The sequence below is a fragment of the Phalacrocorax aristotelis genome, chromosome 3 (assembly GCF_949628215.1).
Source record: "Phalacrocorax aristotelis chromosome 3, bGulAri2.1, whole genome shotgun sequence".
Lineage (NCBI taxonomy): Eukaryota > Metazoa > Chordata > Aves > Suliformes > Phalacrocoracidae > Phalacrocorax > Phalacrocorax aristotelis.
In genome coordinates, this window is record NC_134278.1 from 101,689,705 (window position 1) to 101,701,290 (window position 11,586).

At 41.4% G+C, this 11,586-nt stretch overlaps 1 protein-coding gene across 2 annotated transcripts in view; it reads right to left on the minus strand.

The window, feature by feature from the left end:
- The window catches only part of DISP1 (dispatched RND transporter family member 1), a 95,216-nt gene extending 83,847 nt beyond the window's left edge, over positions 1–11,369 (minus strand). Inside the window, exon 1 of one of the 2 annotated variants that reach the window (XM_075088795.1) lies at positions 11,219–11,369. Coding sequence is in view for 1 of the 2 variants with exons in the window: in XM_075088794.1 (XP_074944895.1) it covers positions 11,166–11,170 (5 nt within the window). In the remaining variant the exon portion in view is untranslated. Of the gene's footprint in view, positions 1–11,165; positions 11,187–11,218 lie in introns of those variants that run through there. The other variant, XM_075088794.1, reaches the window with a different exon arrangement.
- Positions 11,370–11,586: the final 217 nt, after the last annotated feature.

The window sequence follows — 11,586 nt, forward strand, 5'->3', positions numbered from 1 at the left end:
GTCAAATCAGTTTATACTGATGCAGCCTCCTCACTTTGAAAAGCTAGGTAGTAAACAGAACTAGGATTCCAATAGAATTTACATTCTTCAAGCTTTCTGTACCCTTATAAATCATGAATGGAGCCAAAACAACTATACCATATATCTGAAGTCTTTGAGAAAGGAGTCATCTTCAACAGTAGAGAGGAAGAAAAAAAAGCAAAGGAAGAAAACAAGAGGCTGCATTTTCCATTTACAAAGGCATGGGAAAATAGCACAGTAAGTTCTACTGTGATAGGTATTTTTAACTACCAAAATTTTAAATGGTTGTTCTTTAACTTGAATATACTGTAGCAAAAGTCAAACATGACCTAATAATCCATGAATTAAAACCTTGGGCTCACATACTGACTTTTAATGCAGAAAGAGATACATCTCGGAATTTTCATCTCTGTAGCTACAGACAGAAACTAATCCTTACAGCATTACATTCTGTGTATGGAAAACAGAGCCAGGAATTAAACACACCCTTCAGCAAATCATAATTCAACATCATATCTAAGATTATGATGCTGACAGTTCTGTCTTCCAGGCCCAAGTTCCTGCTACCAGACTCCACTGCCTCTTACTCATGCATGTGAATTGCTAGTTTTAGGGAAAAGGGCATGAGAGATAAAGGCTGGTATCTGCTGATGAGGGAATGTTTTATTTTATATCTTAACTCTAACACTGAGTAATGAGCAAAGCAGTCTGAAATCTCAGACTCTGGTATCAAACTTACCATGGGGGTTGAAGAGTCTTGTTTCTCCCTTGTCCCCAAAGCAATTTTATACAAAGCTGGGGAAGAATGATGATTCTGGAAGTTTGTAGCCACCAGTATACACTTAGTGCATCAACTGCAAGATATTTACAGTCATGAAATGGAAGTAAGCCAGAAGACTTATAAAAGTATTTCCCTCCCTCCCCCAATGCAATATTACTTTTCTTTGAAGAGGAGGGAGTGGAAATGAGAGAGTACAGATGTGCAATTTTGATAGCAAGACCCATTAGCACAAAATGAGAAAGTGATTAACATGGGCCCAATGCTATTAACCACTTTGATACCTTTTTAATTTGCATGCTCATCTTTCTAGAAACCGTTCTAGGCTTTTCTAATACCATAAAATAATGGTTGGTAAGGAGCTCAATAAATCAGCTAATACACCCCCTCAGGACTGGAGGAGAAAAGCACAGTCTAGACATAGTTAGCCTGTGCCTTACAAGGGACTCTAGAAATGGAAATACCACAGTCTTCCCAAGCAATATGTTCCAGTGGTTCACAATCTTTTTTTCTAGGGCCGATTTACACCATCTTTGTTGCAGTTTAAGCACAAGGATGCCAGAACCAATGTTTCAGTGGCTAGAGTAAAAAATGCTCTCTTCTCATTTATATCTCACCTGAAGACAACTCTTCCTTCTCCCCCTAGTCTTCTGTTCTTTCTGTCAATAAAATAATTACCTTTTCAAGGCCTGGCTCACTTTACTTTCCTCTCTAGTATCTCAAAGTACTCTTGCTTCTCCTGATGTGAAATACCTAAGCCTAGAATGAAGGACTGTCATGTGATTTATGGAAAGTTACCCTGCTTATATATGACAGTACATCCAACTTGTTTGCCAGACCTGTGTTAACATAATCACACCCAGTTTGTTAACTGCAACATCCCCAGATCCTTTGGACAAAACTCATTCTACTCCCCATTGTCTATTTGTACAGAGAAGATCAATAAATGGAGGATCTTGAGTCTTGTCCTTATCCAAAAAGCATATTATTTCCCAGACTGCTTCTCCGCTTTCCTCAAATCATTCTGAACCCTAACCACGTTTTCCAACGCACTTGCAGCAATTCCTAGCTTGGTACCATCTGCTGCTAATATTGCATAGCTTTAATGTTTCAGTTAAGTCAAAATTAGTGACAGAACCCTGCAGAGACCATTCGGTCTAGACATCTTCTGGTCTGACAGTGATCCACAAAAATATTTAAGGTTTTTCACCAACTTTACATTATTTAGAGAAACATTTCCTTGCTTTTCATATGGACATCATTAGAATAGCTCATTAAACTGAGAACATATTTGTTCTTCTCAAACAAGATTGGATACTATGTCATGAAAAGAGATTTGGCTGCTTGTGAATTTTGTTTTGAGAAAACCCACATTTATGTTGATTTAATACCTTTATACTTTCTCCTTGAAGAGCTTACCAAATAGTTGATATTTGTTGCAATGTCTTTGCAAGTGGTCTCTAGTTATCTGGTGGTTCTTTTCCACCTGCCCCTCTTAGATACAGGTACTGGCTTGGCTTCTCCCCTTCTTTACAGAACTTTATCTGTCAACATGGAAACTGATAATGTTTCTGAGACCAGGAACCAGGTGAAGCAAAATAATCCTTTTTTAATTTCACCTGCTTTTCAGATTAGCACTTTTATAAGTGTTCTTCATTATTTTCCTTATCTAAGGAAAGTTCCTACACTTCTGTTTCTGGGAGCAGGTATAGTTGCTGCTTATCCTACAATAAAGATAAATCTGAAGCAACAAGTGCACTAAATATACAGTTTTCTCTGCATCATGTTACATTTCTTTACTGAGTAGCAAGCCAATTCCTTATTTTTCTTATCACCATATAAACTATTCGAGAGATACACTGTCTTAATGGCAGCAGGCATAAGAGGATGCCCTTAGTATCAAACATGCCTGAACAGATACAGAGGAAGAGCTGGCCCTGTAGGAAAACCTCTCTAAAGACAGGAACACACTAATGTAAACAGCTTACTTATACATGCTGTACAGTGTAATGCCTTTGTATCATATATTTCTAATACTTACCTTTTACCTTTTAATCTTTTTTCTAAAATTGTTTAACATAACTTTGTGTCAGTGTCAGAACTCTCAACCAATATGTGCTCTTAACCAAATTTACAGAAAGAAATCCATACTTTTTCATTAAAGCATGAAACCAGAAATTTTAAATATTTTTCTGAAAAAAGATTCATCCAAATCTTTTCCAAAAAGGTTGCAACCAACTGATTTATCAAAATATTTTCAGCACTCATTGTCTGCCCCCTAATTTAGTAAACACCCAGCAGTATCTCACATTCAAGTTATCAATAGTCCAGTTTGGTAAACTGGAAAAACAAAGCCTTATGTTGGATGGAAACAATCTAACCAATCACCAAATAGCTCATTAGTGCTAAATGAGGTCTCTTGCCTCTTGCTCTGGTTGAGCTGTACCAATCATGCTGCTGCACATATGACTACACGTTGAACTCATTCAACTTGCTAACCAGAAAGCTAACCTAAGCCAGTAGTCGTCTGCTGGCTTAGCAAATAGGATAGTCTTATGCCATGATCACCTAAGGAGAAAGCAAGGCCACATTACTGGGCTTGCATGCTGTAGTAGGAAGTTCTGACTCTTATTTCCCAGCAAGTGCTGTCATCCCAACCTAGAACATTACCCACAGTGACAGCACAGCTGCTGCACATGGCAGCCACATCTATAACTACTTGATATTGTTAAATATAGATAGTGTCTCAGGGAGCTAGTCTACACAAGTCTACATTCACTGAAAGAAGGTAACTGTGAGAAAGCAAAATTTAAGCAGTGGAATAAAATTGCTGCATCAGTTCCTACCACCCCCACCTGCCCTTCTCCATGCAATAACCATGAGTGCTTGTTTTTGGCTGTGTTTTATTACACTAAATAGTAAATCATGGAAGACTACCCAGAAGCAGCTCACACATAAGATACAACTATATCTTATTAAGAACTACCAAAATATTTACTTTGTTCAATCTTTCACTTACTGTGTTTTCATTTTCTACTTTGCCCCAGTCATTCTGCTTAGAGCTGTACTACAATGGAGAAAATTCAGAACAAAGATATGAATACAAGTTTCCAGCAAAGGCAAACAAGATAGCACAGAACATCCTTTCAGCAGGGTTGACAGAAGAGCTGGCATTAAGCCTTGAAGAGCAAAGCAGTATAATCATTTTGGGATATCATTCAGACCCACTATTACCAGTTTACTAAATTTTACTTAGAACCTCTGACACTAAGGCAGTGACCACCAGACCCTTCCCTGAATCAGCGAGGGCAATACTGAAAGGTAGGGTTGGCAAGAGGGAGCTCTGTTAATTACTGTTGGACCTCAAAAGGAAGAAAGAAGCCTCAGCATCACAGTATTACAACTTCAGTTTGGGGGTTTTACAGATTTAGCAGCCTAATTTCTAAATGCAGCAAGGAACCTGGAACAATATATTCTAATCACCTTTGGGGGTTAGAAGAAAAGATGCCAGTTTAATACAAAAAAAATATGCTTGGCACAAGCAAACAGATGTTAGTGTGTCCTGCCCAGACAGTAAAAAAGATTAGAAATTAAAGAGGTTGACTTTCAGAAATACATTATTATATACGTTACTGGTAAAGCCATGACAAAGAGAAGTTAGAGCTTTGCAAAGTAACAGATTTTGAAAAGCTGAGGGGGACAAGACCCCGCCAGTCCATCCACCATCACACATCAGTGATCAAAATCTATTTGCAAAAAAAAAAAACCAAAACATTTAAAAACCTCAATGTTCCCAGAAAGCAATTTGATTTGTAGAACTCGGCCCTATCCAAGGCAATAACAAACAACCATGTGACCCTCTCATGGAAAGGCCATTAAAAATAAAAAAATACACCTGGAGTTTGTGTTGGCCAGGCAAATCAATACACTTAGTCATAACTCAACAGCACTACTTACGAAGCCAGTAATTGTTTTCCCACTAATGCCATCTCTACTATTTTTTAACAGAGAACAAGATGCCAAAGTTTGCAGCATATCTTAAACAGGCTTTGCTTGACAGCAGATTAAGCAGAGAAAAACAGTTTACTGATACAACAGTTAAGCAGTTCCACATAAAAAAAAGCCAGGTACAGTTCACAGTCAACCATAACACTACTTTCTCCAGCTGTCTTAATGTCTAAATATTACCCTTTAATGATACATTTACAAATACTATACTCCAAAAACCTTGATACAAATCTTGCTTTTCCATTTTGTGAAGTTTCAAGTCAAAGAAAATACACAATGACTAATTCAGGACCACAAAATTTCTAGGACTATTCAAGACCTTAGACTTTACTGTCATAGAAGGGAGTTCTAAACTATACTAATGATCTTTTTTAGTTTTAATAATGATTTTGGTTTTAATTCTATTATGTTTTTATAAAGGTATCAGCATGACATACGTTTCACATGATTTAACTTCAAAGGGTTAAGATTAAGTTACTGAATTCTTGCAATACCTGCTGTAGTTTTTTATGGTATTAAAGAAGCTATCAACAATAAGTAAGAACATATGTTTACGACTAGGGTAAAGTTTATTCCAGAAGGCAAAAAAATCCCTTCAGCTTTATATAATTATTTTGAACAGCATATGTATTAAAGAAAATATTTTAACTTACATATTCAAACTATGTGGCATAGTACTCTATAATTTTCTAAGCCCAAAACATCATTACATGCAGCAATCTTAATTAATTACTTAGTTCTCAAATCCCACTCTTCCTTCCACCCACCCAAAGATATCTCTATATCACCCAGTTTTTATGCAGCTTCAAGAACTACTGCCCAACAAGGGTGTTTCAATATTAAATATCTTTAGAAATTAATCCTATCAGCTGCAACGCTGAGCAGAGCAACTACTTTCAGCGAACAGAAGGGGAAGAAAATTCCTAAGTCTTTTAAGTGCACATCAAGTCTAGAAGCATCTCCAGTCCAAGGCTATAGGTATCAAGCACCCACCATGTCTTACATTTAATAGGAAAGTGTAAAACTCAGAAGACCACAGATGAGGCCTTGCAAAAAAGAAAAAATAAAAAGGGCAAAAAACCCAAAACAAAACCCAAACAACAACCAACCACCAAACCCAAACCCTGAAAATCCCAGCTTTAATTCCAGCACTACCCTGAAGCACAACCGTAATCTGAGCTGTATCATTCCACTCACATTCCAGGTAGAATGGATTTTGTGTTTACAAAATATGTCTTCTCAAATCTCACTACTGATGCTCCATCCTGTGTATAAGCATTTAATTATAGACAAGCATTTCACACAAGGCAGCTTGAACAGATATTGGTGGTAAACGCATCTTCCCTAAGCTAAAACACAGAAAAACTCTTATGTTACACATACAATTAAACATGATGTTGGTAAAGAAGCCTTAAAGTGAGGCACATTAAAAGAACCAATTTCTTCAGCTAGTCATTTTATGTCACAGGAAAATGATGCTGCTGTACACAAACATTCAAACCTGAAATAATTCTTATTGATACTCTCTTCACTCTGGAAAGCAGCAAATGCGATACTGTTGAAAGGCAAGCCACAAGCACAGTATTAGCTGTGGCAATAAAACTTTGAGATTTGTGCCTTTGAGATTTACTTCTTGGTACAGCTCCAACAGGCATGTCTTATTACATACAAGGATGGCAAAGGCACAGAGAAATACCAGGAAGTCTAAAATAAGGCTGTACCTTGACCAACCTTGATTAAAGACAGAAGATAAAGAATTAAAACTCGGGGTGGGGGTGGGGTGTCCCAGCTAGACCTTCCTTCTGGGACTTCAATGCAGAAACCTAACATTATTCCCAGTCATAGGTTGACTACGCCAACCCACCAGAAAGCAAGTTTTTCACCTCTACCATAGAGGATAAAGATGGAGGACACAAAAAGAACAGGGACAGCAGAAAGAGTTTTTCATTCACAGCTGCTGTAAGCTGAGCAGACTGTGACCACCACTCTGCGCTCTGCACCACTAAGGCCACCCAGCACAGCACCCTACAGTGTCCCTCCTGAGGGTACCTGTACAGCTCCTCTCATTTTGGGCTGCATGCCTTAAGCTGTCTCCGTCCCCAAGTTCCCCACCTTAGCATTCAGGTTTCCCCTTGCAGGGACAGGATCCACATGCCCCTTATCTCCATCCACACACTCCGAGACGATGCACCTTACAGTCACTGGTTGCTCTTCTGGTGCCTGTTACTCCTTTCAGATGGATCTCTACTTAATTTCATGTGGCACTTTCCTGCCTACATACCAACCCGTCCCTCCCTCTGTCTCTCCTCAATGCCACCTTCCCTCCCCAGAAAACACTATTCTTGCAAGGTCTGTGTTACCCTACATCACCAGCTTCAGTCTCCCATGACCCTGGCTTCACCCCACTCCATTCCCCAATACCTCTTCCCTTGCTTTTCTTTGCCCCACTCACCTGGCCTGATTGCTTCCACTTCCAGGTCTTCTCCTTCCCAGTTCACCATCTGACATCAGTTCTCCCTCCCCACAACTCTCCCAGGCAGATTTATCCCTGTTAATACTGCATGCTGGAGAATCTCCCACAAAGCAATTTAAACTGCTATTAATAAGCAGAGAGTAAAGATCAGCTTAAAAAAACACACACACAAAAAACCCCACCTTTCGTCTTTATAAAATTGCTTCACGCACAGCTCAGGGCTTCCCGACCAAGAAATCCTCTCTGTTGCTCTAGCTTTCACCAACTCAGCTGGACTGTGCTCCTTGATACCCAGAACATTGGATTTGGTGTTCAAAGAGTTATGTGACAGATAAAAATCACACTTTGACTACTGCAAGCCTCAAAAATCAGAATTCAGATGGAAATCTCATGTGGCTGTTCATGCAACAACAGCATTAATGTATCACACCTCAAGAAGAGATCTCCTTAAAAGGGGAAGTTACTGTAACAGGGGTCTCATTTTTACAGTACAGCTAGAAAGTATTTTGTTTACAGTAAAACATTGATCTGTTAATAGTTATTTGTATTAAAAACTTCAGTGTCAAAGCTACAAGTTTTGAGTATTTTAGCACTACAGCCTCACTGCATGTTTGATTTAGAGGCTACAATCCACTCTAACACCAATATGAAAGCAGCCTGCTTTCCGAGGGCAGAAAAGCAACTTTTTTTTTTTTTTAATATAAGAACATTTTCACACCTTCCTATAGTGTTTAATTTTTGCTGCATTTCACACCAAAGCCCAGCTGACTTTGTAAAAACTGCTCACAGGAAGTCACACTAGACTCAGAAATACCATATGGTCACCAAACAAGAAAATAGCCATAGTTACCAAACCAAATTAATGCCATTGATCACTTTAAAGAGAGATAGCTGTAAGCTTCCTAATTATCAGAGGTGCTTATTATGTATTTCAAAGTTTGAAGGTAATTCTATACTTCTATCAAAGCTAATAAATCAATCATCTCTTAAAGGCTTAGAGGGAAAGCAAAGCTTACTGCTCAAATCTATGGTCAACATATGAGAAACATTACTATGAAAGCCATTCAAAAAGCCTCCTCATGGGAAAGGGTAACATTATGAGAACTAAGTGTTTTCACATGTTCTTTTTACCTTTGTTCTTTTATAGTCTTATTTTTCACCTCTTCTATGGCAAGATTTTTTTGGAGGCTACTAATCTGAATTCCATCTCTTTCTTCTCAAGGCCCCTCGGGACCACTCTCCCCCATCATATGTCTTTTGTTCCTGCTACAGTAATTCTCTGATCAGTCAGAAACAGCTTCACATGGCATTCTTCAGAGTCAGGAATCTGCAATGGTAGCAGTTTTGGAAAGAAGGAGCGAGGAAAAAAAAAAATCATTTGAGGGAAACCCCCTACTTTCTCAGCAATGTTGTAAGCCTGTCTGCTAAAAAATAGAGAACAAGCTTCGTCCTCAAGTCATGCCTCTCATGCATTACTGAGCCAGAGAAAGCAATCAAATTGAAGCAAAGATACTGCGCCATACATGGGAAAGCCCAGCCACCAACACTGCTCTCTCCCAGGTTCCATGAAGGCAGGCAGTCACCACTGCAGCCTTATTTATCGCATTATACAACCCGCAAACAACCTTAGCTTTGCTACAGTGGATTCAAAAGTAGGTTAAAAAAAAAAAGAAAACCCAATCCTTGAGTTTTATTCCCTACATCCCCAAAAGGTGAAAAAAACCCAACCCTCCTGAGTTATGCTACAGTCTCAAACCCTAATGCAGTCTCCAATCCTAATGCAGTCTCCATATTTTGCACTAGTACAGTATCAGGTACCAATTTCAACATCCTTCTGCTTTTAACTGACGTACATATTTAAGCTTTGAATCTCAAAATAACTGTGTCTTCAAACCAGGTTACTATATTACTACAGGATGTTACACACTGTGCTGTAAACGAAGAACTAAATCCTTCTGCAGAATTAAATTTTCCTTTCTATCTGATGACTTCCAAAATATTTTGTAATACAATCATGGTGTAGTTCAACCATTCTATTCCTAAATAGAATACTAGTGTCAAAGGTTGTTGTGGTTTGTTACTTTAAGCTTAATGTTTAAAGATAATTACTCAAGAAAAAAAAGCCCCTGGATGTTTGTTTGCCTCTTTAATTTGTATCTCAGTTCACTTGTACATTCATCAACCAGCACAGCAGCATCCCAATACTAGCTGCAGTTTCTGGTAGCTACCAAAAGTCTAAAGAAGCACAAGCCATACTTATTTTACATTTAAAATGGGTTTATATGTAAAATAAATACAACCTGTATATCTTATAAACGTTATAACATACTGTGAATGTTTATAAGCATTATTATTTGTTAAGAGTCAAATACTTAGTAATTACAAACTTCATGATTTGCCACAAAAAGTCTATAAATGCTGATATTTTAAGTATTTATATTTTCCTAATACACATTTCCCTGCTCCAAAGACTGGCTTCCCTCCCTTGACTGTTTCACACGAGATCTCTTCTACCTCCATCACTGCAGGCTGTTTGCTTCAGGATGTCATCCCTTTGCCCAGTTAAGAAATCCCATCTTCCTCCCAGTCCCTATCTGCCCCAACTGCTTTCCTGCACCATTATTCCCCTGCAATTCCACCAGTCAACGCTTTTAAAGCTGAGCACATTGACAAGCCCATTGACAATCTTGATGCCTTATCCTAAGTACTTGTTACTATTTTACAGGTTTGCCTAGGCCAGATATTCTACAACAAGCTATTTGCAGTTCTGATCAGACAGCTTTTGTTCATTTAAAATACACACACGCTACAGATGCGCCTTGAGTGACTACAGCTCTCCATCCTTCTCCTGAAAAGAGATGGCTCTCATTTGCTGACGTACAATGTGAACCATCAGCTATTCTCCAAAATCAGAGGCTTGTGCTCTACTCACAATGCGCACATCTCTGGACAGACCTCTGCCTATATAGTCTCTCCAATACATCTCCAGCGTTTGCCACGACCACAGGAAGCAATGCTTAAAGCAGCTGATCAGAACAGAGTCATGCAGACAGAAGTCAGGAGTTACTGTATCTTAATTTCCCAAGACAAAGCGTGCTGTATGAGTACCCTTTAGAAACCACCGCCTGTAGAGCTCACGTTCTCACAGTCTTTGCTTTTAACAAATAATACAAGCAGCATATGTCTGAACAAAGACCGAAACCACACGAAAGGCCAATCGCATTTCAGTCCATAATGAATGAAAAAAAGTTAGGCGCCTGAACACCTTTTTTTTAAAAAAAAAAAAAGGCCCCAGCTACCACTAAAATAAACACAAAAAATCAGAAGTTAATATATATATTTTTTAAAAATATCATTTTTAGGTAATGCCTTAAAAATCAGGCTGAGAAGACGCAAGGGCACGCCTGGCTGCCCAGCGGCTGAGAGGGCAACCTCGACCGACCGCCTGCCGCCCCCGCCCCGAGGAGAGCTCTTCTTCCCGGCTGAGGGGAGGCCGGTGTCCCGCGGGTGTCCCTAGGCGAGGGAATCACTCTGCCCACCACAGCCGCCGGCGGAGCACCGGGCCACCGCCGCCTCCCCGCAGGACCGACTAGAAAGGCAGGCCGGGGGAGCCGCCTCCCGCAGGAAGATGGGGCGGGGGGCCCGGGCGCGCCCGCCAGCCCCATAGGGCTGAAGGCAGGGGGAGCCGTCCCGGCGAAGGAGTGGCGGGATGTCTGCCCGCCGCCCCGCTGACAGGGAACCCGCCGCCGCCCGTGCCGAGCTACCGGGTGCCCGCCGGAGCCGGCTGCGGCGGCCGGTACCGCCCTCCCGCCGCGGGGGCCGCACACCTCAGCAGCGGCGCCGAGAGACCGCCCCGTTCGGCCCGCCCCGGCGGGTTCCTCTCACCGCATGACCGAGGACGGGCGGAGAAAGCCGCTGGCCCGCCCGGCGGCTCATACCTGACGGCTGCCGGCGGCGGGGCCCCAGAGGCGGCTGCCCGTTGTTGCGGCCCAGGTGGCGGCAGGAAACAAGCAGCCCCCTCGGCAGCGGCGGCGTCTCCACCGTGGCGCAGTTACCATGGGACGGACGCCCTCTCCCTCCGGAAGTCACCGCCGGGAGGGCGGGGAAGGAGGCGGGAAGAGGCGCCATCTTGAGCGCGGCCCCCGGCCCCCAGCGCCTGCCTTCCGCCATCTTGAGCGTGGCGCGGCTGTAGGGCGATGGGGGTGAGGAGCTAGTTCCAGGGCCTATGACTGTCTCGTCCCCTCCCTGGGGTGGCTACCCGGGCCCAAGCCTCCTGAGCTGGCAGGGGTTGTGCCGGAGAGGAGGT